This window comes from Notamacropus eugenii, chromosome 4, assembly GCF_028372415.1.
Source record: "Notamacropus eugenii isolate mMacEug1 chromosome 4, mMacEug1.pri_v2, whole genome shotgun sequence".
NCBI classification, from domain to species: Eukaryota; Metazoa; Chordata; class Mammalia; order Diprotodontia; family Macropodidae; genus Notamacropus; species Notamacropus eugenii.
In genome coordinates, this window is record NC_092875.1 from 138,140,095 (window position 1) to 138,167,002 (window position 26,908).

Consider the following 26,908-nt stretch of genomic DNA (forward strand, 5'->3'; position numbering starts at 1 on the left):
CTGAGTATACTTCAGGAAAAAAAATAGTTGTTCAGTGAAATAAAGGACTTTCAAGCATTCTTTATGAAAAGACCACTGCTGAGTAGACAATTTGACTTTCAAACACAAGAATCAAGAGAAGCATGAAAAGGTAAACAGGAAAGAAAAAATCATAAGGAAGTTGCTAAAGTTGAACTGTTTGCATTCCTACATGGAAAAATAATATTTTTAATTCTTGAAGCTTTTCTCAGTATTTGGGTATTTGGAGCAATTATACACATACACTCTCACACATAGATACATACACACATATATAAAATTAAGGGACGAGAGGAATATATTTGGAGGAGAAAGGGGGAAATGGAATGGGGCAAATTATCTCTCATAAAAGAGGCAAAGAAAAGCTTTTTCAATGGAGGGAAAACTGGGGAAGTGAGAAGGAAAAAGTGAAGCTTACTCTCATCACATTTGGCTTAAAGAGGGAATAACATGCACACTCAATTTGAAATGAAAATCTATCTTGCTCTACAGGAAAGTAGAGAAGAAGGGGAGAAATGATGTGGGAGATGATAGAAGGGAACATAAATGGGAGGAGGGAATAATTAGAAGTAAACACTTTAGGGGAGAGACTGTGTCTAAACAGAGAATAGAATTAAAAGGTGGCAGGACAGGATCTAGGGAAATATAGCTAGTCTTTCACAACATGATCGTTATGGAAGTCTTTAGCAAAACTACACATTTATAGCCTGTATTGAATTGCTTGCCCTCTCCCCGGGGATGGGTGCGGAGGATGGAAGGGAGAGAAGTTGGAACTTTTTAAGGAATGAATGTCGAGAATTGTTTTTGCAAGGAACTAGGAAATAAGAAGTACAGGTAATGGAGTATAAAAATCTATCCTGCCCTACAAGAAAAGAGAGAAGATGGTGATAATGGAAGGGAGGGGTGTGATAGAAGAGAGAGCAGATTGGGGGAAGGGGTAATTATAATGCACAGTGTTTTGTGGTGGGGGAGGGATGAGATGGGGAAAAAAATTGGAACTCAAAATCTTGGGGAAATAAATAATGAAAACTAAAAATAAATAAGTAAATTTTAAAAATTAAAAGCACAGTTCAACCTTCCCTTTAAATAATATGAACATCAATTTGTCATTCATCCTTTCCTTTAAAGGGTCTATGGATGAGATCAAATCTGAAGGTAATGCAGTCTACTTTTTGACAGCTGTAATTATCAGGATGAGGTGCATATTTGTGTGTTTTCTTCTTTTATTTGGTTTTTTTTTACTGATATTCAGCCTCAATTTCCCTTATCCTAACATCTGAGCAATTTTTCCTGGTTCTGCCTTCTGAGGAAAGTAGAAGAAATGTAATTCTCCCAAGATATAACACCCTTTAGCACACACGAATTTAGCTGTCATGTCTGCCTGAGACTTCTCTCTGTCTAATTAAACATTCGTGTTTTCTTCAACCAAGTCTCATTATGTCTCTAGCCCTCAAAAGTCTCTAGGACTTTTAAAATCTTTCTTGCCTTCCTCTGGTTCCTTAATGATCTTATTTAACCATGATGCCCATGACTCAATCAAATGCAACAGATGAAGTTTGAATATGGTAAAGTTAACCGTAATTATCACCTAATTATTCCTATAACCTAAAGACCTCTTAAACAAGACCAACACCACACGATTTTTCTTTTTGTTATCCCCTTCAGATAGCTAACTCATGTTAAGCTTGCATTGTACCAAATCCCTAGATACCCTTCTTTAAAATTCCATCTGCCCTTGCCTTATCCATGTTACATATTGTGAAGCTGATTTTTTTTTGTGCCCAGGTATAAAGATTTATCCCTTTGGGATTTCTTCTTCTGAGACTCAACACAGTTCTCTAGCCTGTCAAGTTTCCTTTGAATCTTGATTCTAATATGTCTATATTTCTCTAATCCCTTCAGCATTTATGGTTCGAACATGTTGTGATTTTTGACAGTTTGCTAATTGTTAGAGAAAACCTCAGTAGTCCTTTTGTTTTTTCCCAAAAGCAGTGATTTATACAGTCTTTTGTATTTTGAGTAGAATATTTTATTATCTGTAAAACTCTAATTTCATGCTTCCTCATCCGATTACATATACATCTTCAATAAGACGTAATAAATTTATTTCAATTCTACAAATAACTGGTTTTGCATGTTGTAGAAATATGACCTCTAAAAGATATTATTTTAGATGTCTCTAGTTAATATCTTTTTAAAAATATTTTTGAATAATATATTGTGTTTTTTCATTGTTGAGATTTTCTTTTATATCCCTTCTTCCTCGTTAACCTTTCCTTATAACAAAGAATGCATTTTAAAAAGAAAAGAAGGAAGAATAAACAAGTATCAGTCAAGCCAATAAATGATTTAAAAAACCTTTAGTTATTTGTAATATTCTATTCCCATGAACTCCTGTCCCAACTCTATAAACAAATAAGATGGGGGAGGGGATTCTTTCAATATGTCTCTCTTGGAGTCAAATTTGTTTTGTTTTGATTTGTTTTTTACTATTTTAAACATTCATTTTTGTTCATCATGGAAATGAATCATCCTTGCATTACTCCTATATTTACTGAAAAAATTTACAGTGATTCTATATTGAATGAAATGATAGATTTTTATTTTAGATACATATTTTAGTCATATTTTAAAAATAGCCTTTGTGGTGATATTCAACAGGGTTTAGCATAAATTGAGCTTCTAATTAGGTCCAATTTAGACAAGGGGAGACTGACTTTTGCAGTTGCCATTAAGGCAAAATTTTTAAAAATCCATAATAAGCATAGGCCTGTGCTACAGTGACCTCTTTATATGTTACTTCTTCACTATCAGTATGTTGGTTTGTTGAGGGCGTAGCCTGTCTTTCCCCTTTGAGTTTGTATCCCTCCTCCTTAGCATAATACTTGGTGCATGGTAAGTTTTAAATTAATGTCTTCCCCCATTTCACTTATTTGTAGCCACATGCATCCCCACGTGTAGAAAGAGGGATAAAATGTGTAGCAAGGTCTGTCCTTATGTGGCTTGAAGGGAGGCAGAATAGTCACCTCTAGATTCTTCTCCCTCCACCCTTCTCCAAAGGAAACTTTCGTTCCCGACAGCAAGGAAAACAAGAAGTTGGGACCAGAAGCCATTCTGCTCTTTTCAAAGAGAAAGGGGTGTAGAAGGCTAAATATCTTCTTCCTTAAATCTTGTTTGTTAAAGAGATATAATCAATTTCTATGTAACTTGTGATCATTTTTTAAATAATTTTTTAAATCACTTTTAGAATTCTTTGGGAAGGTAAAGGCAACAAGCTATATTTCCAAGGTTTGACTACTTTCCTACCTAATAACAGTTATAAAATGAACACATATAGACAGTGGCAAAGAAGTTCTTTTAATAAAATCATAACAAAAGAGAAATCAGAGAAGTAATACAGAAGAAAATATTATAGAATGTAGGTGTTTTCTTATTGGTAAGGAGATAACTAAGTTCAACTACAAGAGAATATCCAAGGTCTTAACCATGGAGAAATTTCTTAAAATCCCTAGAGTACCAAGCTCAGTACAGAAGTATGATGGAGACTGCACATTTTTCTCATATCTTTTCAGTGTTTTTTCCTTCAGAAAACCTGAAATTTCGTTGAAAACCTCCATCTTCTCTCAAAACTGGAAGCTGATGATTCTAAACCTGAATACACTCACTTGGAGATTCCCCCAAAAGAGACTCCCACTTCAAGAGAACCTAAAGAGGAACTGACTTAAAACTGGATGCTCACCAACTCTACCTTGCTCCTCACTCAGCACAGAACCTTTATCTCCTCCAATAGGGAGAGAATAATTAAGGACAAGGACCACTCTTTCATTCAAAAATTAGTATTCTCCTTTAGTAGATACTTTTTCTCTAACAATTTTTGTTATTATATACTTTGGGATGTTTGTGTTTTTGATATGACTATTCATATTACTAATTAAAACTTAAAATTCCAGATAAAAAGTCAATTTGGTGATATTAAATACTTTTCAGGTGTACTGTTGTAGTTATTTTTACCCAAATTGTATTTAACAGTTATAAATCAATACTTGTGATTGAAATTGATCTATATCAACATTATCTTTCCCTTGTTTAGGTGTTAGGTGTTTATTACCTTAATTTTTCCCCTATTTTTGAAAATAATTTGGGTACGAATATTATTTTCTAAGAAAATGAGGGATTTAAGTCAGTCTCAGAAAAATCAATGCTTATTAGATGGTATACCAATTTCTGAAGATGTAAAATAATGTTTTTTTAGTTGCAACTAAATATTCTAATACAGATCCTTTATAAGTGCAATTTTCATTATTAAAAAGCTTCCATCTTTTTTTGCTTGTTTATAATTTGCAAAACTATTCTGAAAGGTGAATATATGTGCACACATCTGCAAAGAGTGCAAATTTAGAATATGGTAAATGATTTACAGATTGTATTTGATGGACTATATGCCACCATGACTTTACGTCCATCATCACTTTTAAATCATAAAATATTTTGATGCCAGCCTTCCTTCCTTCCATTGTCCTAAACAAGAAAACATTTCATAGTGAGCTAAAATTAAGGAAGGACTACACCTACTAGAAAAGGAGGAGAAGAAAGTTCTATCAATTTTGAGATGTCAGTATTCCAAAGACCAGGAACTGCATCTTTGTAAGGGCTATGCTGGGAAGCAATTTAGAGAATGAGTATGTGCAGGTGGTATCCTTGAATACGCAGAGCTTCATCGGACTGTAAGTGCTCCAGCTGCATAACTCACTGAACTGTCTTGTCCGTTTCTGCACTGATTTGACTGAGCATAATTCAAAAATGAAAAGCTCATATTCATTCCATTCTTCTGGAGCTCTGTGATTGCATTTAGTAACACCCAAATGGAACGTTTTCCACATATTATGCTATGGTATTTCTTCAAGCAATTGCTAAAAGATATGGGATCTAGTTGTTCTATAATACTCATGCCCATTTTATCTAGATGTTCAATGGATCTATAAAGGTCCCCCTGGGATTCATCATAGTAACTGTAACAGAACCTTTGATCCCAATGGCAGAAATCAGAAGAAACCACAAAGAGATTACAAGAATCCACTAGACATTTACTAAAGAGTTTTCCGAATTTCTGTTCTTTTGACTCACTCAGAGCTCCAACCAATACAGGATTAATGGTAAACTCACTCATATGGCTTTCCATGGCTTCAGCAGTATAAGACTAATGCATTTCAATACTGTGTTCATCTTCATCTGTCTGCAGAGATATGTGCTCAAACGTTACTGTCTTCCAAAGTTTTACATAAATCTTTTAATCAATGTGAAGGTCATACAAAGTTGTTTCATATATATATATACACATATATATATATACATACATATATACACACACACATATATATATACACATATACATATATATGTATATATACACACACATATATACAGAGCTGTTCTATATTTCTGCATATATATCTATATAGATCTATTTCTATAGATCTATAGATACGTATATGTATACATGTATACACATGTATATGTACATATGTACTTACACATATGCATACATATATACACATACATATATATGTGTATGTGTGTGTGTATATATATATATGTATATATGTACTGGAAAGAGCACATCAAGATAGGGGCGTGTGATAGGAAGGCCCAAGGATGAATATTCTCCAGGTAATAGATGGATCCACTTATTTGTAAGAACGAGCAGCATAAGACCCACAGTAAGTATATCCTACACGGGAGGCAATAATGGCTCTAGTAGGTCTTCTTGTGGACTGTACCTGTGAAAGCCACCCTTCTAATTGGACATTCAGCTGAGGACCTGAGGCTGTGTACCAGCTCCTGGCGTGACTGGCTTCCTGGCAGGCTACTCGGTTGGATATCTTGGAACCTGTGCTGCTTATGATGCACGAAGATGAATGAGGAGGAGGAGGAGATGGAGGCTGCAGGAATGGCTTGAGAAGGGGATGAGGCACCACCAATGCTTTTTATAAAACTAAGCAATATGTTATGGGAGTTTTGGAAGGAATTATCTATCTACAGGTCAAGAAATCACACTCCTAGCTATGTTCTTGGATTTCCATTATCATTTATCTCTGAGAGTGTTATTGTACTCTCTGAGATTTTCCTCTGTGAAGTTTGGAACCCAGAGAAATTTTCCTGTACAACAAAGAGAAAAACATAAATCATCTATAGTAAGGGGAATTGATTTAAGAAAGCACTCAGAAAGCTAAGTCACCAAGGTAAAGAAAAGTACATTAATGCAAGAACCTTATTATTATCTTTTGGGCAGTTATTTTTTTACATGCTTAGTGAAAAAAAATCCTCTTTAAAAAGTTAGAAAATTAGAGGTAATAGATTGAAAATTACTCTTAGTTCTCTTTTAAAATAGAAAAAGATCTGCAGTAAATTTAGAGCTTGACCTAGAATAAAGCAATGGGCCTTTCTGCTTTCATTGCTTCCCTGGAGAGATAACAAGTTATCAGATAGACTGAACTGTCTGGTGTCAGGTTCAATAGACAATTTTAATACAATTATTTAAACTGGGAGCAGAAAAATAACTATCTCAAAAGGCTTCTTTGTTTCTGGAGAAATTTCACTGACTTTCCACTTTATTAGTAAACATGCTCATAGAAAATTAGACAGTTATTTGTGAACCAAGAAAATGAGGGGAGGAGGCAAATGATTGCCTTAAATTTTTATTGAAAAAAAATTGAAATGGTCACAGTGATAATATATAGTGATTCCCAAATTGGTGCAGATATTGCAGATATCATTGTTTTAATGTCATTTGTTTTACCCTAATTTCACTTGGAGTCTACTTTTGTTGAAGTTCAGAGAATATATCCTTGGAAGAAACATGTATAAGACTGCTGTAAATTATGAGAAATTAGTATCTTTATGAAGCGTTAAACTTTATGAAAATCCTCTAACTGTTCCAGATAAATGTGTTAAATTAGGAATTAGTGGTTGTTGCATATTTGGGAGGCCCCAGAATTAAATCAGCTGGGGAGAAAGAGAGAGGGAGAGAGAGAGAGAGAGAGAGAGAGAGAGAGAGAGAGAGAGAGAGAGAGAGAGAGAGAGAGACTTACCAAAAATCAAAAATATAGGGAGAGAATTAACTTAAAATATTGATCACATATTTTTTTTCCCCCATCAAATGATCAAAAGTCTTAATTTAGTCAATAAAATTCTCTGTTCTGAAGCTAGGATCTCCAAGGTTATACCCACAGTAAAAGTTATGAATATTCCAGCATATTTTCAGGTTTGAATCACAAGATATTGAAGATAGAACCAAGATATTTATTCACATACCAGAAAGCCAAATCCATCACAGTAACCAAGAAGTCTATACATACTGCAGTGACTGCAGTGAGCATCACCATCTCCAAGCTTTCCCTCCATTAGGCCCTCCCAAAAATGGGCTCCCTTAAGCAAAATGTTCTTCTCTCACCCACTAGTTGGTCTCTGTCTCTCTGCCTCCTCTCTCCCTCTCTTCAAGACCCAACTCACACCATCTTCCTTTTCCACTGCTTCTTGCTCAGTCCCTTCCTATTCCATGTGACTTAGTCTTAGATGACTCAGGTTTCCATGTGACTCAAGCAAGTAACTTAGTTTAATTATTAATGCATAGGAAAGATCGACCCATTCCATTAACACCACATTAATGATAAACCTATATGTTTTAGTTAAATATCAGGTTTTTTTCTTTTATTGAAAAAATAGCTAATTAAATGAACATTGAGGTTGGAGCCAAGATGACAGGGAAAAGTTAGGGTCTCGTCTGAGTTCTCATAAATTTTCCTTCTAACAACTTTAAATTAGATCAAATACTGGAGAGTCAGAATTTTTAAAAGCATAGAGTGGAAAAAAATAATTTTCCTAGCCTAAGACTACTTAGAAGGTTGTTAGGAAAGGTTTATAGTAGTGAGACAAAAGTGCAGGACACTTGACTTCAAGCTGCACTGGTGCGGACCTTGTCCCAACAAGCCAGCAGAAGACCTTGGGGTCACCTGAAGCAGTAGTGGGAGCAGTAGCTTCTGGAGCTCTTGGATCCTTCATGGTAAAGGGTTAGACAACTGGTCAGGAGGACATAGAAGGAAATTCTTTTCTAGCACTGGGTGCAAAACTCTGTTTTATTGTATACATTTGAATATGGGTTATAGTCCTAGGTGACAATTCTGTATGGCATTCATAGGGTGATGAGGAGAGCTAGAATATGAGAACTTATGGCCTTGGGGGGCTTGGGGACCCTCCTCCCAGTTACAGGACTAAAAGGTGTGCTTGGGGTCACTCACAGACCAGAGCATAGGCCATGAAATTGGTAAACACATCTCTCTTTACATTGTAGTTCATTGGAAGAACTGAAAACTTACAGATTTCCCAGAACTAGCTCTAAAAGTAGCTTCACAAAAATTCTGAAGTTTGGAATAGTGCTCCCTTCACACCTGGAGCAGAGTCCAACTTTACTGTGAAGCTAGAAGTCAAGAAATGAACTAAGAAAATGAGCAAACAACAAAGAAGAACCAGGCTGCAGAAAATTACTATGATTAAAGGAAAGATCAAAACATAATCCTTCAGGGGAAAAATGGATATTCAATGTAACAGAAGACTTTCAAGAATTCCTGATGAAAAGACCAAAGCTGAATAGATAATCTGACTTCCAAATAATATACTCAAAAAGAATATAGAAAGGTAATCAGAAAAGAGAAATCATGTGGAATTCAATAAGGTTCAAGTATTTGCACTCCTGTATGGGCATTTAGATGGAGTTAGACAGAGGGTGTGAGTGTGAGGTGAATATGATGGGATGACCCCCAAAATAAACAAATAAACAAATCAATGAACGAATGAATGAATGAATAGATGAATAAATAAAATTAAGGGGTGAAAAAGAGGAATGCATTGACAGAAGGCAGAAAGGAGAGGTTGCATGGGGTAAATTATCTCACATAATAAGGGCACAAAATAACCTTTCCAAGGAGGGGAACATGAAACAGGTAGGTGGCAGCCTTTGAATCTTTGGAATTGTTTCAAGATGTTAATAACTTACATATTCATCTGGGTGTAGAAATCTATCTCACCCCTAAAGGAAAGTAGGAGGGGAAAGGCATAAGAGAAGGGAGGGATGATAGCAAAGAGGGCAGTTTTAAGGAGGCAGTATTTAGTAGAACAATGCTTTGAGGATGGGTAGGGTTAAAGAAGAAAAACAGTTGGATAAATAGGGGAGGGAAATGATGGAAAGAAATACACAGTAATCAAAACTGTGAAAAAAATTAAATATTTGTTAAAGGTCTCATTTTTCAAATATATAGAGAACTGAGTCAAATATACAAAAGTAAGAGTCATTCCCCAGTTGATAATTGGTGAAAGGATATGACCAGGCAGTTTTCAGGCAAAGTAATCAAAGCTATTGATAGTCGTATTAAAAAAAAGGCTCTAAATCACTATTGATTAGAGAAATATAAATTAAAACAATTTTATAATAACATTCCTTATCTATCAGATTGACCAAGGCGAAAGGAAAGGAAAATGAAAAATGCTGGGGGGTGGCATGTTGAGAAATGGATGCAATAATACACTGTTGGTGGAATAAAGAAGACATTCAATCCTTTTGTAGAAGAATTTGGAACTATAAACAAAGGGTTATGAAACCATGTATACCCTTTGACCTAGTAATACCACTCATAGTTCTTTTTCAAAAGCAATAAAAAAGAAAAAGGACTTATAGGTACAAAACTATTTATAGAAAATTCTTTAGTGTTGGCAAAAAAAAAGCAGAAATTGAAGGAATGCCCATAAATTGAGGCATGACTGACCAGATTATGGTATTTAATTGTGATGGAATGCCATTGTCCTCCTATAAGAAATGATGAGAAGAGTACTTTTTTGAAAAGTCTGGAAAGACTTACATGAACTGATGAAAATTGAGATAACCAGAGCCAGGGAACAGTGTACACACTAACAACAATAATTTATTGTGATCAGCTATGAATGATTTATCTATTCTCAGCAATATAATGATCCAAGAAAATTCCAAAGGACTTAAAATGAAAAAAAAATGCTGTCCATCTTCAGAGGAAGAACTGATAGACTCTGAATGTAGATTGAAACATACTTTTTAAAACATTCTTTTTCCTTTTTGCCTGTTTTTTTCCACAATATGACTAGTATGAAAATATGTTTTGTATGGTTGTGCATGTATCACCTATATCAAAGTCCTTGCTTTCTCAATAAGGGTGAGGAAATGAAGCAAGGAAGAGAATTTGAGTTCCAAATTCTGTGTTAGGGGGTGAGGTTTCACAGAACAAAATAAAATAATTTTCCCTCAAGAAAGTTATATCTTACTCATTGTTTCACCATCCCTGCTTTAAACCTCTTTGCTCCTCCAATCTAACTTATATACAACTGCCAAAGTGATTTTCCTGACAGTACCAATTTACTCTTACTTTCATGACCTCAAATACCTCCTGCTAATTAAGAACTATGAGCAAAAGATGAAATTAGATCTGCCTCCACAGCATAGGTCACGAAGAACCTTAATTCATCAAAAATTCTATGAACTTAGAGAAGAGAAAACTAATTCTTAAGCCTTAACCTGTTCACTCAGAATCTCCTCGACTATTCTCCACCAAGCTCTGGTACGACTGAACAAGCAGACTCACCAATTTGCAATGAAGTTCCACTATATTAACCACTTCCCTTCCTCCTCCCAAGGCTTAGAAAAAAAAAAGGTATTTGCCCTGACTGAACAGTATGGCATTGCTGTGTGCAAAAGATCTAAAATTGATAACCAAGAATTAGGGAATTATGGCAGGATCAGTGTGCAGGGTTTTGTGGAAGTCTGCTAAATTTGAGTGAAAGGACCCAGCATTCAGTTGATGCCAGTTCTGTCTACTTTGGGCAGGTAAATTTGGCATACCATGAATTATCAAGGGAGGATGCTAAGAAAGTGTTGAGCTCCAGCCCACTAGAAATTCTGACAGAGGGAAAGTAGTTATAAATGATTGTATTTTTAACTCATTACCATTCATCTTTGTCTGCCAATGAACTTTGAAGACTCTGTCAGTGAGGCTGATTAAGTGACACTATTCTATTTCTCCTAAACTTATTTCATGGGCAAATCAACTTATGATGATATTGGTCTTCTTAAAAAACTGAAAGAAAAAGAACAACAGTTTATGCAATGGGACAGGCATGTCAAATTCTTTGGATTCTATCTGAGAAAGATTGTGATAGCAATGAAGAGTAATGTTTCAATCACAAGTTAATAAGACACAAGTAGTGCAGGGGCATATGACACAGGAAATACAGAGACAACTTCTGAAGGCAGGGTAGAGAGACAAACTGTGGATGTGGGGGTGGGGTGGTAGATAAAGGTAGGGAGTGTGGGGAGAGTGCAGAGAGTAACTCACATTGCTAGGTTTAGGATAGAAATATCCAAATTCATGAGCCAGATAGAGATGGAAGAGAGCTGGGGGAGAATAGGAGTTTGGAGTTTCATTTTACAGGGTAAATAACTCTTATCAGTACCACCTTGGAATTGTTCATTAACATATCCATATCATACCAAAGCTTTTAGCAAAACTTTAAGGTTAACCACACCATCTCAAAGTTATTAACACCATTTGGTGTTCTGCTGGTCTTAGAACAGATGCCTAGAGTTATTCCGAAGTTTTCATATGAGAATAGAAAGGCTGTAACAGTAAAGTGTAGATGTTTTCCCCTATTTAGCACATAGTATCTGGGTGTAATTTTTGATAAATGTGTAATAAAATTTACAAAGTATCCTTCTTTGATCTTTGTGATAGTCTGTATCTGACTTCTAGGTTCTCTTCTGTTATCATTTATTTCCTACTATTGTTATTTTATATTGGCTATATATAAATTTACATACTACACTGACTATAGGATTCAGAGGAATGGTGAGGGAGACCCAAAAAGGATACACTTTGACACGGTGAGCAACAGCAAAATCAAAAGGGGGAAAATTTGAAAGCTTTCGCAAATCTCAGAAGGAGGAAAACTCAAAGACCTTCAGAACAGCAGATAAAGCAATAGGGAAGATATTAATAACAGAAAATAAAATCATTTGGTGGTTGTCCTTTGTGCTCAAAGAGGACTAAAATTGCATCACTAAGTCAGGGTCAAGGTACATTGTGTCTGACTGTCTCTGATCAGTCACATGTGAATTTGGAAAGCTCTACCATAAGCCTGGCACAAATAGTCCATGTAAATATTTGGGATGAAAATATCTGTAAATGTGCTGCTATCATGTTACTTTTGAGCTACCAACATTCTCTTTTGCTCATAGAGCACAACTTATTTGATACAGGCACACCATACTGTGTGGACCTGTGTCAGTGTTTCCCATGTCTCACAATCGATTCTAAAATTCTTCAGAGAAACCTTGAGAATATCCTTATATCACTTCTGATCTCTGTATGAATGTTTAACTTGTGTGAGTTCTGTATAAAGTATTCTTTTAGGAAAAATTATGTTTGGCATTTGAGCAATGTAGGCAGACCTTCGAAGTTGTGCAATCTGCAATAATTTGAATGTTTCATAGTTCAGCTCAATAAAGGACCTCAATGTCTGGAATCTTGTCTTTCCAAGTAATCTTTAGAATCTGCCTAGGTGTAATGGTAATTTAAATGGGAAGATCATTCTGATTCAATAGTAGACCCATGTGACTAGTCTGGGTCACACGGAAGTCTGAGTCTCATGGAGCCTGTGGTGGGAGGAGATTGCTGAACAGGTGAAACAGGAAGGGTGGAACATAAAGAGATGCAGCTAGAGCACAGATGAGAAGAAATTTGGTCAAAGAGCGGTGAGAGCTAGGAAGGATGCTGGCAAGCAGCACAGGTGGCTAGTGTGAGTGAAAGAGCTTTCTTATGGTTTTGTTTAAGGGAGTCTGCTTGTAATTTGTTTAATTGAACTAGTTTGTGGGAAGCCTCACAGGGGGAAGGCTTGGGGATGGTGTTCTCCTCTGCTTTGCTACTGTGTATAGATTTTGATGGATTTGGTTTTCTGGTGTCTGAATAAATGTTTTGGTTATGTCTTCCATGTGGAGAGTCTGTTTTATTTCATGATTCAGAATTGTGCGGGGATATTTACAGCCCCCGTAGGTGGTGTGAATATTGTTTTGGTGCTACACTGACAATTCAAATGGAAGCAATTCAGTTTCTTGGTATGGTGCTGGTATACTTTCCAGGTTATATACGCATACAAAAATGAGGTCAGCACAATGACTCTATAGATCTCCAATTTGATAGACAGTCTAATACCTCTTCTATACCATACTTTCCTTTGGGTTTCCCAAAGACTGAACTATCTCTGGAACGCATGCATCAGCCTCATCATCTATGTGAACATTCCAAGAAAGCATACTGCCAAGGCAAATGAATTTATCTAAAATATTCAAAATTTTTCCATGTCTGGCAATTTTATGTATGTATGGTGTGCTGCTGGCTGGTGGATAACCTCTGTTTTCTTGTTGATTGTTAGACTACAGTTAGCACAAACAGCAGAGAATTGATACATATTTTGTTACATTTCATTCTCAGAGGCTGCACCAAGTTCACAATCATCTGTAAACAAAGCCATTAACCAACTCTACATTCACTTTAGTTTGAACCTCTTTTCAGGTTAAATAATTTGCCGTCAGTGCCATTTTCATTCTTTTTGAAGGTATCTGACAATGTCTCTAAAAACATCGTGCTAAAAAGCATGGAAGCCAGCACATAGACCTGTTTCACTTCACTGGTTTCTTGCATGGTCCAAGAGCATCGTCTGTTTTCCAGAACACATGTAAGCCTGCTGTCAGAGAACTGGTGTAAAATACTGGCCTTTTCCAGACAAACAAATTTTGTCACAATTTTCCATAAGCCCTCATGAATGACATTATCAAAGGTATTGATCTTGTTGACATTGTCTACAGACTTCTGTTCTCCTCCTGGCACTTCTACTGGAGCTGTTGGATAGCAAATACCATATTGACAAATCCTTCCTGAAGCCATACTGGCTATTGGATATATGACAATATTCCGGAGGAGGCATCAGCCTATTAAGAAAGACTCAGGCAAGATTCTTGCCAGCAAAAACTAAGAGAGAGACTGCCCTGTGATTATCAAAGGACAACCTATTTTATTTTCCTTTATAAGGGTGAGTCATGGAGGCTTCCTTGAAATCCTGAGGGATATCCTCCTTTTGCCATATAAACAGGAAGATTTCATTCAGCTTTTATATGAGCATCTGACTTTCTGTCTTATATCAGCACCAGGTTCTATGACACATGAGAGGAGTCTAATGACATTCAAAACTTCTTTATTTGGAAGTTTGGCTGGAGAAGAATTGATGTCAGCCTGAGGGATAAGGGCACTGGTTTTAACATTGATTCATGATGATCTCTTGAGATAGCTATGGAAGTATTCAGCCCATTTCTCCAAGATCATGCCCTTATCACTTGGCTCCATCAGAGCTGAGTCATTGAGAAGCACCATAGGTGCCCTAAATTAGCATTCAGGCCATCATGAAGGAGTTTGAATTGCTTCTATCAGCATAAAACTATACTTCATCTGTTTTTTTACAGATCCAAGAATTTTGTATGTCTCTGAGTTTAATATGTACTTTACTCCGATTGAGTTAAATGCTGCCTTCTTAGAAATGGATGAACTGTCCTGCTGATACATCCTATGTAATTCATGTTTTTCATTGAGTAGTTTCTGAATTTCCATGCCATTTCATCAAACTAATATTGATGTTTGTGAGTATCCTGACCCAGATGAGTAAAGGCAATGTTGTACACCCAACTTCTAAAAAGCTATCCACTTCTTTTCTGCTGTCCTGTTGCCAACCATTTGTTGGCTTAGCTTTCCCCTCATATTAGGAACACACTTTTATTGGTCAGAGAATCACTTTAATTTTTTTTATGTTAAATTAGAAAGTTGTCTTGCACCAAAGCAGTTGCTTATATATTGAGGAAGCAATTTTGAACCTTTGTGATTATACATTTTGAAGCAAATATTTCTGTGTCAATGTTAATCTGTCTGTGGCAAATGGAGCTGAGGCACAATAGACTACCTTTAAGACTTAGAAGGATATGCTGCTAAGGGATAGAGTCATTTGAAGAGAGATCAGACACCCCCAATCCCATTAAGCATACCAGAGAACCTGAGTGTGTGGAGAGTAAATGTCCTTCAGTAGAGTCCAGGTACTTAGTGTGATATGTGGAGACTTTTTTTGGTATAAAATTGGGCCGTTCACATTTGTGAATACTTCTAGAGAGATTCTGTCTTGGGACTTTTGATTTGAGGAACACTTAGACTGTGAATGCTGTGCTGAATTTTTCTGGAGGTGGTCCATGAATTCTTCAGATTGCCAACTTGTTTTCTGGTTTCAGAAGTTCTGGGTAGTTTTTTTTTTTTAAATGCCTTTTTTTTTACATTTTTCAATTTTTTTTTTCAAGATTAACTTCCATAAGTTTTAAATTTTCTCCCCTTCCTTCTCCCCTCCATCTACAAGATGGCATGCAATCTAATATGGGCACATATGTTCCTATTAAACACATTTTCACATTAGTCATGTGGCATAGAAGATTTATAACAAATGGGAGAAACCATGAGAAAGGAGGAAAAAAACATAAGGAAAATAAAAAAGAAAATAGCCTGCTTCATGATTCCATAGTTCTTTCTCTGGATGTGGATGGAATTTTTTATCATGAGTCCTTTGGAATCGTTTTAGGTCCTTGCATTGCTGAGAAGTCTATCAAAAGCAGTCATCACCCACTATGGCTGTTTCTGGGAACAATGTTCTCCTGGTTCTGCTCACTTCACTCACCATCAGTTCACATAAGTCTTTCCAGGTTTTTTCTGAAGTCTGCCTATTCATCATTTCTTATAGAACTGTAGTATTCCATTACATTCATATACCACAAATTGTTCAGTAATTTTCCAATGGGTGGACATCCCCTCAATTTCCATTTTTTGCCACCACTAAAAAAGCTGCTATAAATATTTTTGTACATGTGGCTCCTTTTCCTATTTTTATTTATCTCTTTGGTATAAAGCCCTAGAAGTAGTATTGCTGCATCAAAGTTATACACATTTTTATAGCTCTGGGAAGTTTTCTTATATTGCTCCTTCTATTTTGGGATCTAGATATTTTTCAGCTGTTTTCCATTTCAAAATGCTCTGCTTTTATGAAGGAAATGTACTATCATTTTTGTGCATTTTCATTCCCAATCAGTATTTTTTCTTTCTTTTCCTTTTTTATTCTCTTTGATGAGATTTGTGACTCTCCAAGGATTTATTTTTTGCATTTTTGTCAAATACATCTCCTTAGCAGAACAAAAATTTTACAATCCTTCATTCTTCTGGAAATATTCAGAAACAGCTTAGTATCTTTCTATGAACTTTTGGGAATTCACATTCTGCTGCGATCAATCAGGTATTGATGATTTTTCTTTATCTTGAAATATTTATTGTTAATGAATGGGTTGTAGAGGTATTCAAGGAAGACCAATATATCTGGCGTGAACTTTCTACAGAAAGTTCCATTTAAGCTTATGATATCCAGTGTTTTCAAAAGGATTGGGTGTTGTATTTTGTCAAAGGCTTTTTCTGCATCTATTGAGATAATCGTGTGGTTTCTGTTGGTTTTCTTATTGATATGATCAATAATGGTAATAGTTTTCCTAATATTGAACCAGCCCTGCACTCCTAGTATAAATCCTACCTGATCATAATGTATTATTGTCATGATAGATTGCTGTATTCTTTTTGCTAAAATCTTATTTAAAATTTTTTCATCTACATCCATTAGACAAAATGGCCTATAAGTTTCTTTCTCTGTTTTGGCTCTTCCTGGTTTAGGTATCAAAACCATATTTGTATCACAAGTAGAATTTTGGAGGACTCTTCTTCCTCAGTTTTCCCAAATAGTCCACATAGTATTGGAATTAATAGTTCTTTAAATGTTCGATAGAATTCACTTGTAAGTACATCTGGCCCTGGAGATTTTTTCCTAGGGAGTACATTGATGGTTTGTTCAATTTCTTTTTCTGAGATGGGGTTATTTAAGTATTCAACTTCCTCTTCTGTTAATCTGGGCAATTTGTATTTTTTGAAGCAATCATCCATCTCATTTAGATTGTCAAATTTACGGGAATACAGTTGGGCAAAGTAATTTCTCATTATTATTTTAATTTCCTACTCATTGGAGTTAAGTTCACCCTTTTCATTAATTCTTTCTTTTTCAATAAAATTGACAAAAGGTTTATCAATTTAGCTGTCTTTTCATAAAATTAAGTCTTAGTTTTACTTATTAGTTCAATAATTTTCTCAGTTTTAATTTTATTAATCTCTGCTTTGATTTTCAGTATTTCTAATTTGGTATTTGCTTGGGGATTTTCAATTTGTTCTTTTTCGAGCTTTTCTAGCTGCATGCCCAATTCATTGATCTCCTCTTTCTCTATTTTATTCATGTGGGCATTCAATGATATAAAACTTTCCCTAAGAACTGCTTTTGCAGTGTCCCATAAGATTTGGTAGGTTGTCTCGTTATTGTCATTCTCTTGAATGAAGCTGTTGGTTGTTTCTATGATTTGTTGTTTAACCCACTCATTCTTTAGGATTAGATGATTTAGTTTGCAATTAATTTTTGGTCTATCTTTCCATAGTCATTGATTACAGATAAGTTTTTACTGCATTATGATCTGAGAAGGATGCATTAACTATCTCTGCCTTTCTGCACTGGATTCATAGTCAATTTTTGTATATGTGCCATGTGCCACTGAGAAAAAAAGGTATATTCCTTTCTATCCCCATTCAATTTTCTCCAGAGATCTATCATGCCCAACTTATCCAGAATTTTATTCACCTCCTTCACTTTTTTCTCGTTTATTTTGGGATTAAATTTGTCGTGCTCAGAGATGGGGAGGTTGAGCTCCCCCACTAGTATAATTTTGCTGTCTATTTCTTCCTATAACTCCCTTAAATTCTCCTCTAAGAATTTGGAGGCCATACTACTTGGTGCATATATGTTTAGTAATGATATTGTTTAATTGTCTATGGTGCCTTTTAGCAGAATATAGTTTCCTAGAACTGTCCCAGAGTTCTTGTGCCTAGAATTTCAGGCTTTGTGTGTTGTGGCTTCTGCTTCTTTCAGGTAGAAATTAAAAAACTGCAGCTTACCTGGTGCTGAGCTGGCTGGTGTGAAAAAGCAGAGTCCAGGTGAGGTCTTTCTTTGTTTCCCCATAGTTGTCCTGGAACTAGCTGTGTTAAGTGTCAGGAAGGGGTAGTCTGGCTACAGCAAGTCTCCTCTGATGAACTAAAGCATAAGCAAGCTCAGGGATTGGTAATCTCGTCTGCCCTAGTGTCTTCTTGATTCCCCTGGGGTGCTGAGGCATGCCTGGGGTCCTGGTGTTGGCTGTTGAGGGGTCTACCCTCATGGAGCTCAGGATCTCTTCCTGGTTTACTAAAGGGGACTGTCTGGGACAGCTCGCATCCTGCAATAGTCCCATTCAGCCACAGCAAGAGCGACCCTCCTTAGCAGTTTGCCAAGCCTCACATGCTAAGAGAATGTTTGCCCCTTCTTCTGATCCCACTGTTCCAGGATTTTTCTGGGGAAATATTTTATGGCTCTTTCAATGTCAACAAGGGAAGGGGTAGAGCATTTACCAATCACTCCACCATCTTGGCTCCCAGAAGTTAAAGTACATGACTTACAGACATTTGATCTGTGGGCTGATAGTCTCAGGAGTAGCCTCTGCATATACCTGAGGCTCCACAGCTCTCACGTGCTGGGTTCTGCTGGACTCCTGTCCTGGGCTGATATGCCTGAGATACCGCAGAGCAGTTGCTGCATCAGAGTGCCTGGTGCTGCCTCAGAGCACCCGGGGCTTTCTGTTAGGAGCTTCTGCAGCAGGGACGTGATTGCTCTAGTGAGAATGTTGTTGAGCCCCTTTCAGGGCTCCTTTCCAACAATAGTGTCCACCTGATCAGCCAAGCCAATCTGTTGTTCCAAGAAGTTGTAGCATGCTCAGCAGCCACATCTGAGTTAACTGTATTACCAGGTGGTTAAACTAGGTTAGGGGCAACTATGGGGGTTCAAATCTGAAATCTATTAGCAAGTTAGGAGGTGTCTACCCCAAATATGTACAGACTTCCTACAGTGAAATAGGCAGTTAAGAAAAATTTGTTCCAATTGTCATGAAGGCAACTGAAACAAGTGCTATGGAGCACGTACAGTTTGGTTAGAGACTGTAAATGCCAAAGATATCCACTGCCTCTGAAGATATGATCAGTCATCTTGACTTTTGTCTTGCCACTGAATTTTGCTGGCTGACAACTTCACAAGATATTGTCTTACTTAAATCCAATGTGTTCAGAAGACAAATAGATCACTTGTACCATTTGTACTATTTTGCCTACCTCAAAGTCCTGTGGCAAGAAGCAAGTAATGAAGCCACAGGTGCAGATACACGGAGAATTGTAGTCACAACTCTGCATGCAAGTGGGATTCCGAAGTCCCCTGGGTGTCTGAGTACCCTTTCTAAAGGACTGCAGCACACACTTCCTAGCATAAGTAAGTTGCTTTAGAAATTGTCTGTTTCAGCTAACCTTGGCCTGCTTATCTTGGTATGTGAGGATTCCATGCTGTGATCAAAACACACACAAAAAAATTGTACAAAATCTTTTGTGGAGATGATTGTACCCACCATCAGTACACAGAATATGTGTGCATTTATGTATACCACAAAGTATAGTAGACCTGAAAGACCAATTGTTCTTGTGAGAAAACTCAACAGATATTACATTCATATAACAACCCTGAATGAAGCAAGACTGACAAATGAAGGCCAGCTTACTTAAGTCAAAGCTGGGAAACATTTATCTGATTTGATCACAGTGATGGGGAATTCTGTGAAGCTAACATAAATTTTGCAAATAAAACTAATCGAGTAAACAAGCATGTATGCATCTCAGAAGGAGTGAATGACAGACTCATAACTATATGATTAACACTTTTCAGGAAGTGCCATAGTATCATCATCAGTACATATACTCCAAACATGAGAATTTCCTTAGAAGTTACAAAGATCCATGGAGGAATCTGAGGTGCCCTTTGGGATAAGGAACAGAGAGAAAATTGTCTGGGCATTTACAGTGATCACTCATGCCATAGGAACTCCTAAAGTATTTTAATATATCCTGTGTAGAAACGGACAGTTTTTGTCCAGTTGGATATCCTTATGCTTTGAGGGAATCACTGAAGGAATTTCCAGCAAAGTCAATTTTCCCATTTGAGAAAGAAATAATGCTAAGGTGATCCGAAGCTCAAAATCCCTATATGGAGAGATCCATGCAGCTTGGAAAATCCAGTGTGGACCAGTTTCAAGATGTAAGCCAATTCACTTGGTCTTTACTCTTATGTTTGTGGGTTGAGAAAACAAGTAGACATATTTGGTCAACTTTTAAAGATGTTCCTCATTTTGTTGGGCTCTTTGGGGAGCTTTGTGAACTGTTCATTGTCATATGATTAGTAAAGTCTTTTATTAGAAAATAATGGTGATTTTCAACTATACATGTAAAATTATGTATGATAATGGAACATTAGTTTTTTTGAAGCTTTACTGTAGAACACTGAGGGAACAAGCAAAAATAGAAACATTATGCCCCCTCAGAGAACTTAGAAAACTGTTTTGAATTTGGAAGATGATTTTGTTTTTCATAAAATTCACTCTCACTTATTTGCTACAGATTTCAAATTTCAAACAGGAGGGAATGACATGAAAAACAGATTACTGTGTACTTTACTGACTAGGAGGTCAAAAACGTTAGATTTTCATTTGCCTCTTACTTAAGCTCTCCAGTTCCTTTAAAGGGATGTATATGTGCATCTAGATTCTCTGCAATAGTTTTGGGAATATATATGTGTGTATATGTCTCTGTGGATAAATATATGTGTGTGTATATATATATGTGTATATGTACATATGTGTGTATATATGTATACACACATATTCTTACATGTTTATGTATGTGTACATGTGTTTATAAAAACATGTATATACAAGCATGTCTATATGTAGTAAATACAAGTATGTATGCATATATATGTATATATATACGTGCATGTTTGTATTTGTATGTGTATAAGAATGCAAGTGTGTATAGGGGTGTGTGCTTGCATGTGTGTGTGTGTGTGTGTGTGTATGCTATCCCCTATGACTGAGATCCTCTCATTCTTCTGCTTGGATTACTGACTCCATGGTTTCCATTAAGTTCAAACTAAAATCTCATTTTCTACCCAAAGCCTCCTATAACCTCTCTTACTTCCAATGTCTCTTTCATATAATTATTTTCTATTTATCCTCTACATAGCTTGTTTTGATTATATTTGTTTGCATGATGTCTTCCCAATTCATTGTATGGTCCTTGAGAATAAAGTCTGTCTTTTACCTCTCTGTATCCCCAATGTTTAGTATATAGTAGCATATTGTAGCCCCACTGCCTAACATATAATAAGTACTTAATAAATGTTTATTGAATAGCTGTTAAGGCAGATAAGCAGTGCTTTACTTTGGGGCTTGATTTTGGTAATAAGGTTTGAATACCAGATGAGGACTCTAAGAAGTTGCTAGAGAGCCCCTCAGCTTTGAGAATCCAGATGTCATGCTTCCCTCTCTGGTAACTGGTCAGACAGCTCCACCTGTCTGCTGCATTATGGTCAGATACAGGAAGCCATGTCTGTTGATTACTTTGAGGTTCAGGGTGTTGACCCCCATGAACTAGGTAAATGATATATGTGTTTAACTAAGGGATTGATAAATGTCTTTGATTAAAGTGGTTGTTAACCCCTCAATAGTTGCCTTTCCTTTTATAAATGCAGATCTAAGAACCTGAAGTAGGAAGACCCCCTGTGTATGTTGGGGTGCTTACTGTTACAGTATGCCCCAAATGTGGAGATGAGGAAAAGTGCTGCAACCAAGTTCAATTTAGCCATTGGATGTTTAGCTTTTGCACACAAAAAAATACTTCATAAGGTATAATCACAAATACAAACTCCCTCCCCAAACACATGGGAGACATAATCTTCCCTTATATATCACCTCAGTCTCTGGTAAGCAAAAGTGGATTAAGTTCAAAATCTCAAGACAGTCACTGTTGCATTATTATATACAATCTTACATGTAGAGATGAAAATTTTAATCGTCTTCAAGAAATCAACAAAATAAGCATTTTAAAAAGTTGACTAAATGTCTCTGCTTGCTTTCTCAACCCATGAAGAGGAGAAAGAGTAAAGACAAAGAGAATTGACTTCTTTCTTAAACAGCAACCTCAGCTACACTAAGCTATGCAAGCTACATGGAGCTCTCGCCACAAGGATTGAGGCCTAAAAGTTTGTTCCTTTCTCAAATGAGAAAACTGTCCGGGGTATAAACTTTCCCAATGATTTCTTCAGGGCAAAAGACCATCCTTCTGGTGTCTGAACTAAAGGTTTTCCTTTCTGAGTAGGACACATTAGCATTCTCTAGGCATCCTGCTAGCATAGCGTATCCCCAACGATGTTCAGGTAAGTTCATCCCAGTCTCTCATTCTACAGGGTCCCTGCAATTCCTTGATGGAGTCCTGCAACTTCTATGGAAAACCAAATGCAACTGCAAACTCACCCATCAGAACAAGAGGTTAGGTAGATTCAAGTAGAGAAGTAGCAGAGACTATCAATACTTGTGAATTTTCGTCATGCAATCCTTATGCTAAGAAGTTATAATATACTTTGGTTTCACCAAAGGAAATAGTCTAGGTATGAATAAATATAAAGGGATAAAATAGGCACATTTTACTAGGTAGTAAATATCTAGGGATTTCCACATTTTTTCACATTAATCTTAAAATTAAGTTTCAGTGACATAAAAAAAAACATTAATTTTTCAGATCTTATTCAGAATTTGGTACCACCAGAAGTTATCAGTATATTAGAGTCAACAAATGAAATTCAGAAAATAACACCAATGAGACTAATGTGTGATGGAACACACACCTGAAAAAATCAGTTGTGCAATTAGAGCCTAAAAATGATTTGCTAAATTTCTCTGGGATCTCACATTCTAGAGAATCTCAAAAATGATAAATGCTAGGCAGGACATTTTTAAAGAAGTACCTGAAAAAATGAAGGGACCAATTTTATCTGAGACAAGGTCCAGATATGTAATAGATCACCTTGGTCCCTACTGACTGCCGGTCAAAACATTAGGTTTATTATTTAGCCAGGATTGTCTGGTACACTTAAGAGATTTGGGGAGGGGTTGTCTAGGTTCTCTGGAAATAGCTTCAGCTCCTACTCATGGTGTTCCTTCAAATGTAGGGATGATCTTGCTACTTCAGTTCCATTTAGCCAGTAACTGTCAGATTAGTTTTTATACAGAAATATTTCCTTCAAAAGATATAGCAAATATGCAAATGTACCCCCAGCAGGTGTGAGCTAAATCCCTTTCTATCCTTATTTACAATGTTGTAGTTACTATGCAAATTGCTTTCTTGCTACTGCTTATTTCAATCTGAATCAATTCATATAGCTCTTTGCATGCTTCTCTGAATTCATCACATGCAATATTTGTTAGAACACCATAGTGTTGCATTGCACCATGAATCTCAATGTTTAGCCATTCTATAATTGACAGTCTTTGTATCCACTAAATAGCAATCTGAAAAAAAAGAAATAGATAGATACGTCTAGATAGATAGATAGATAGATAGATAGATAGATAGATAGATAGATAGATAGATAGATAGATAGAATGCACAGGCTTCTCTTTTCTTATATATATAGTTTTCTTAGGATATAACTCCACTAATGAAATCTTTTTCTTTCTACTTTCCTTCTCATCCTACATTAATGTCTTTGCAGTTTTTCAATTTCGGTAATTAAAGTTATCTAATCTAAGTAATCTCTTGTAATTGCTTTTTTATTTCTTTAAGAATATCTCTTCCCCCTAGCTGTGAGAAGTACATGAAAAGGTAATATTAAGATCACGTATCCATTTAGAATATATCGTCATTTTTGGTATATCTTGTAGTTCTAATTTTAATTTCTGCCAGACTACTTTTCAGTCTTTCTATTAGTTTTTATAGCATAAAGGCTTAAAGTTGTTTGACTTTTTTTTTTACTTTAACAAAGTCTGGGTTTTTGAGTTATATTTTTCCAAATCATCAATTTCTGGTCTGTTCAATTAATCTCTTTGTGCTTTGGCCAATAACAGAATGTTCTGATGATGGCAACTTCATAGTATAGATTGATGTTTGGAAGAATATGATTCCCCCTTGACGCTTACTTCTTGCAATCATTCCTCTGGATATTCTAGATCTTGTTTTGCTTGTCCAAATTATTTTTTAAAATTATTTCCAAGCTGTTTATATTACCCACTGGGTAATTTGTTTGGTATAGTATTAAAAGTATAAATTGGCTTTTGTGGTAGTGTCATTTTTATCATATTAACACCAAGGCCGTTTCAATACGATAAAAATGACAGTAATACCAACTACACTCATCCTTTCAAGTTGTGGGGGTTAGGGATGTGGTTCCCACAGGATCTGAAAAATATCTGTAAAATTTTGGACCTCCCTTCATGCCTAAGAAGAGTATGAATCATTATGATATTGAAAGATAATATATTGATATTATTAAATGTTATACATATATTTTATGCATTTCTGAGTTTCTAACCTTTTCCAGTGTCATGTGCTGACCTTTGGGAGTAGTCTGCAGCTTCCATAAAACTCCTCAAAAATCTTATTTAGTTTTTTTTTTTATGCCAACTCATGATATATTAAAACCATCATAAGGAAAATTGTGATGTGAAACTGTTTTTAGATTTTTCCTTATTTCTTTAAGGAGTACTTTGCAGTTAAATATATTTAACTATTTTTCAAGCTTTGTCAGTATTACTTTGAATGATATTTGTGTTGTCATTTATTGTTATTGTTACTATTATGATTATTTCAAACATCTGGTGATTCTCAGGGTTTATTTTGTAGTCTGAAACTTTGCAGAAGCTATTGATTTTCTCACTAGATACCTTGGATAACCTCTTGGAGTTCAAAGTAAACCATCATAACATCAACAAAGAGGGATAATTTTATCTCCTATTTTCCTAACATTACTGTTTGAATTCCTTTCTCTAAACTTATTTTGATTGTTAGCATTCGCAGAACTATATTAAATAATGGTGGAGAGAGCAGACATCATTGGTTTACTTAAGTTTTGATTAGAAAAGGTTCTATTATATTTCACTGCATATGATGTTTGCTTTTGGTTTAATATAGTTTTATACATACATACATACACACACACACACACATATATATATATATATATATAAATAGGTTTTCTACCTATCTAAAACGATCCTTTTATGCCTATACTTTGCAGAATTTTATTGCATAAAATTGTTCATTTTGTAAATTGGGATAATCATGTCATTTTGGATGATTTGCTTTACAATATAATTAAATATATTGCTTGTTTTCTTAATGCTAAAACATGCTTGCACACTTGGTATAAACCCCACTGGAATGAATGACTTCTTGGAAAATCTCTCACGCATTTGATAGGATTTTGTTTAATATTGTTGAATTTGTGTTCTTTAGTGACATTATTCTGTAGTTTCTTTCTTTGTTTTAATTTTTCTTGGTTAAGGTATTAGGAAAATATTTTTTTTTCCTAAAAAGGATTCTGATAGGGCTTATTATTTCCAACTTTTTAAGAATAATTTTTGAAGAAGGAATACTAACTGTTCTTTAAAAGTTTGATAGATTTCTCCTGAGAACATAAGAGGTTCATGAGTTTTTGTTTGTTCCCCCTGTAGCTCCTTCAGAGTTAGACGAGTTTCATTTTCGTAGACCTGGTTCTTTAAGATCTCTAGTGGAACTCCCAATAATTTGGATGTTTTTTTTTTTTATTTGTGAAGATATTCCTTTATTTCTTTTATATTCTGGTTTTTTTTTAGAATGAAACTGTGCATAATATGTTCTGATTATTATTTAAAGTTCTTTTGTTTCTTTTGTGTTCTCTCTCATTAGCATACAGTTGTGTATCTTTTTAATTATTCTTTGAATTTTTTTTTCTGATTTTGCTGTGATTTCTCCTTGCTCACTTGGTATTTGATTAAATCTTCTGTTCTCTTCTTTCTGTGATGAGATTAGGTAAATGTTTATCAATATTAATAGGCTTTTCTGAGAATCAGCCTTTACTGTTATATGTCATTTTCGTGGGGTTTTGTTTCCAAGTTATCTATTTTCCCTTTATTTTTAATTATCACTTTTCTGTGCTTATTTTTGTATGTTTGTTTGTTGGTTTTTCAATTTTTCATAAAGGATTTTTAAATTTTTAAGTTAAAGACTGGAAGAATATGACTCCCCTACTCCATGACCATGAACTCCCTTTGTTGCACCTCATGAGTTTTGCACTATAATTTTGTTTCATTTAGTTATTATTTATTTGTGTGATTGTTCTTTGACCTAATTATTACTTAAGTTTTCATTGTTAAGTATACATTTGATTTGGTATCTTTGGTTTTTGTTCCCTGAACCAATTTCTATGTTTATTGAATTATGATCACTAAAGAATATATTGGATGTTCCTGGACTTTTACATCACTTTACAATACCTCTGCATGTAACACATTGTCAATTTTTTTTTCAAAAGTTTATCTGTTGTAGAGATTAATGTGTATATCATTTTGTTGTTCCATTTAGAAGACACCATAAGACTTGTAGCTCTAGTTTCTCTAGAAATTTGTATACTTCTATATTTTCCTGTTGTTCATCTTTTGGTTATATATTTCCAAAATGGATAGAGGGATGTTGACATCTTTGTCACTAGTGTGTTACTG

General features: G+C 35.5%; 1 protein-coding gene across 1 annotated transcript; it reads right to left on the reverse strand.

The window, feature by feature from the left end:
• Nucleotides 1-4,732: 4,732 nt before the first annotated feature.
• Nucleotides 4,733-14,033, reverse strand: LOC140502348 (protein MEMO1-like). The gene is made up of 3 exons (XM_072606576.1): nt 13,676-14,033; nt 5,753-5,998; nt 4,733-5,199 (listed from the first exon to the last, which is right to left on the reverse strand). The coding sequence occupies exons 1-3, from the start codon at nt 14,031-14,033 to the stop codon at nt 4,733-4,735; spliced, it is 1,071 nt and encodes a 356-aa protein (XP_072462677.1).
• Between the last annotated feature and the right edge of the window lie 12,875 nt (nt 14,034-26,908).

What these genes read in the sequence shown, in the direction of transcription:
- LOC140502348 (XM_072606576.1), bottom strand. Translation starts at nt 14,033, where the DNA reads ATGGCTTCAGGAAGGATTTGTCAATATGGTATTTGCTATCCAACAGCT. An exon ending in GAATGAAAATGGCACTGACG is followed by an intron (nt 5,999 to 13,675) that starts GCAAATTATTTA and finishes TTTTATAAAAAG; the next exon opens with CATTGGTGGTGCCTCATCCC. An exon ending in TAGAGCCATTATTGCCTCCC is followed by an intron (nt 5,200 to 5,752) that starts GTGTAGGATATA and finishes ATACTGCTGAAG; the next exon opens with CCATGGAAAGCCATATGAGT.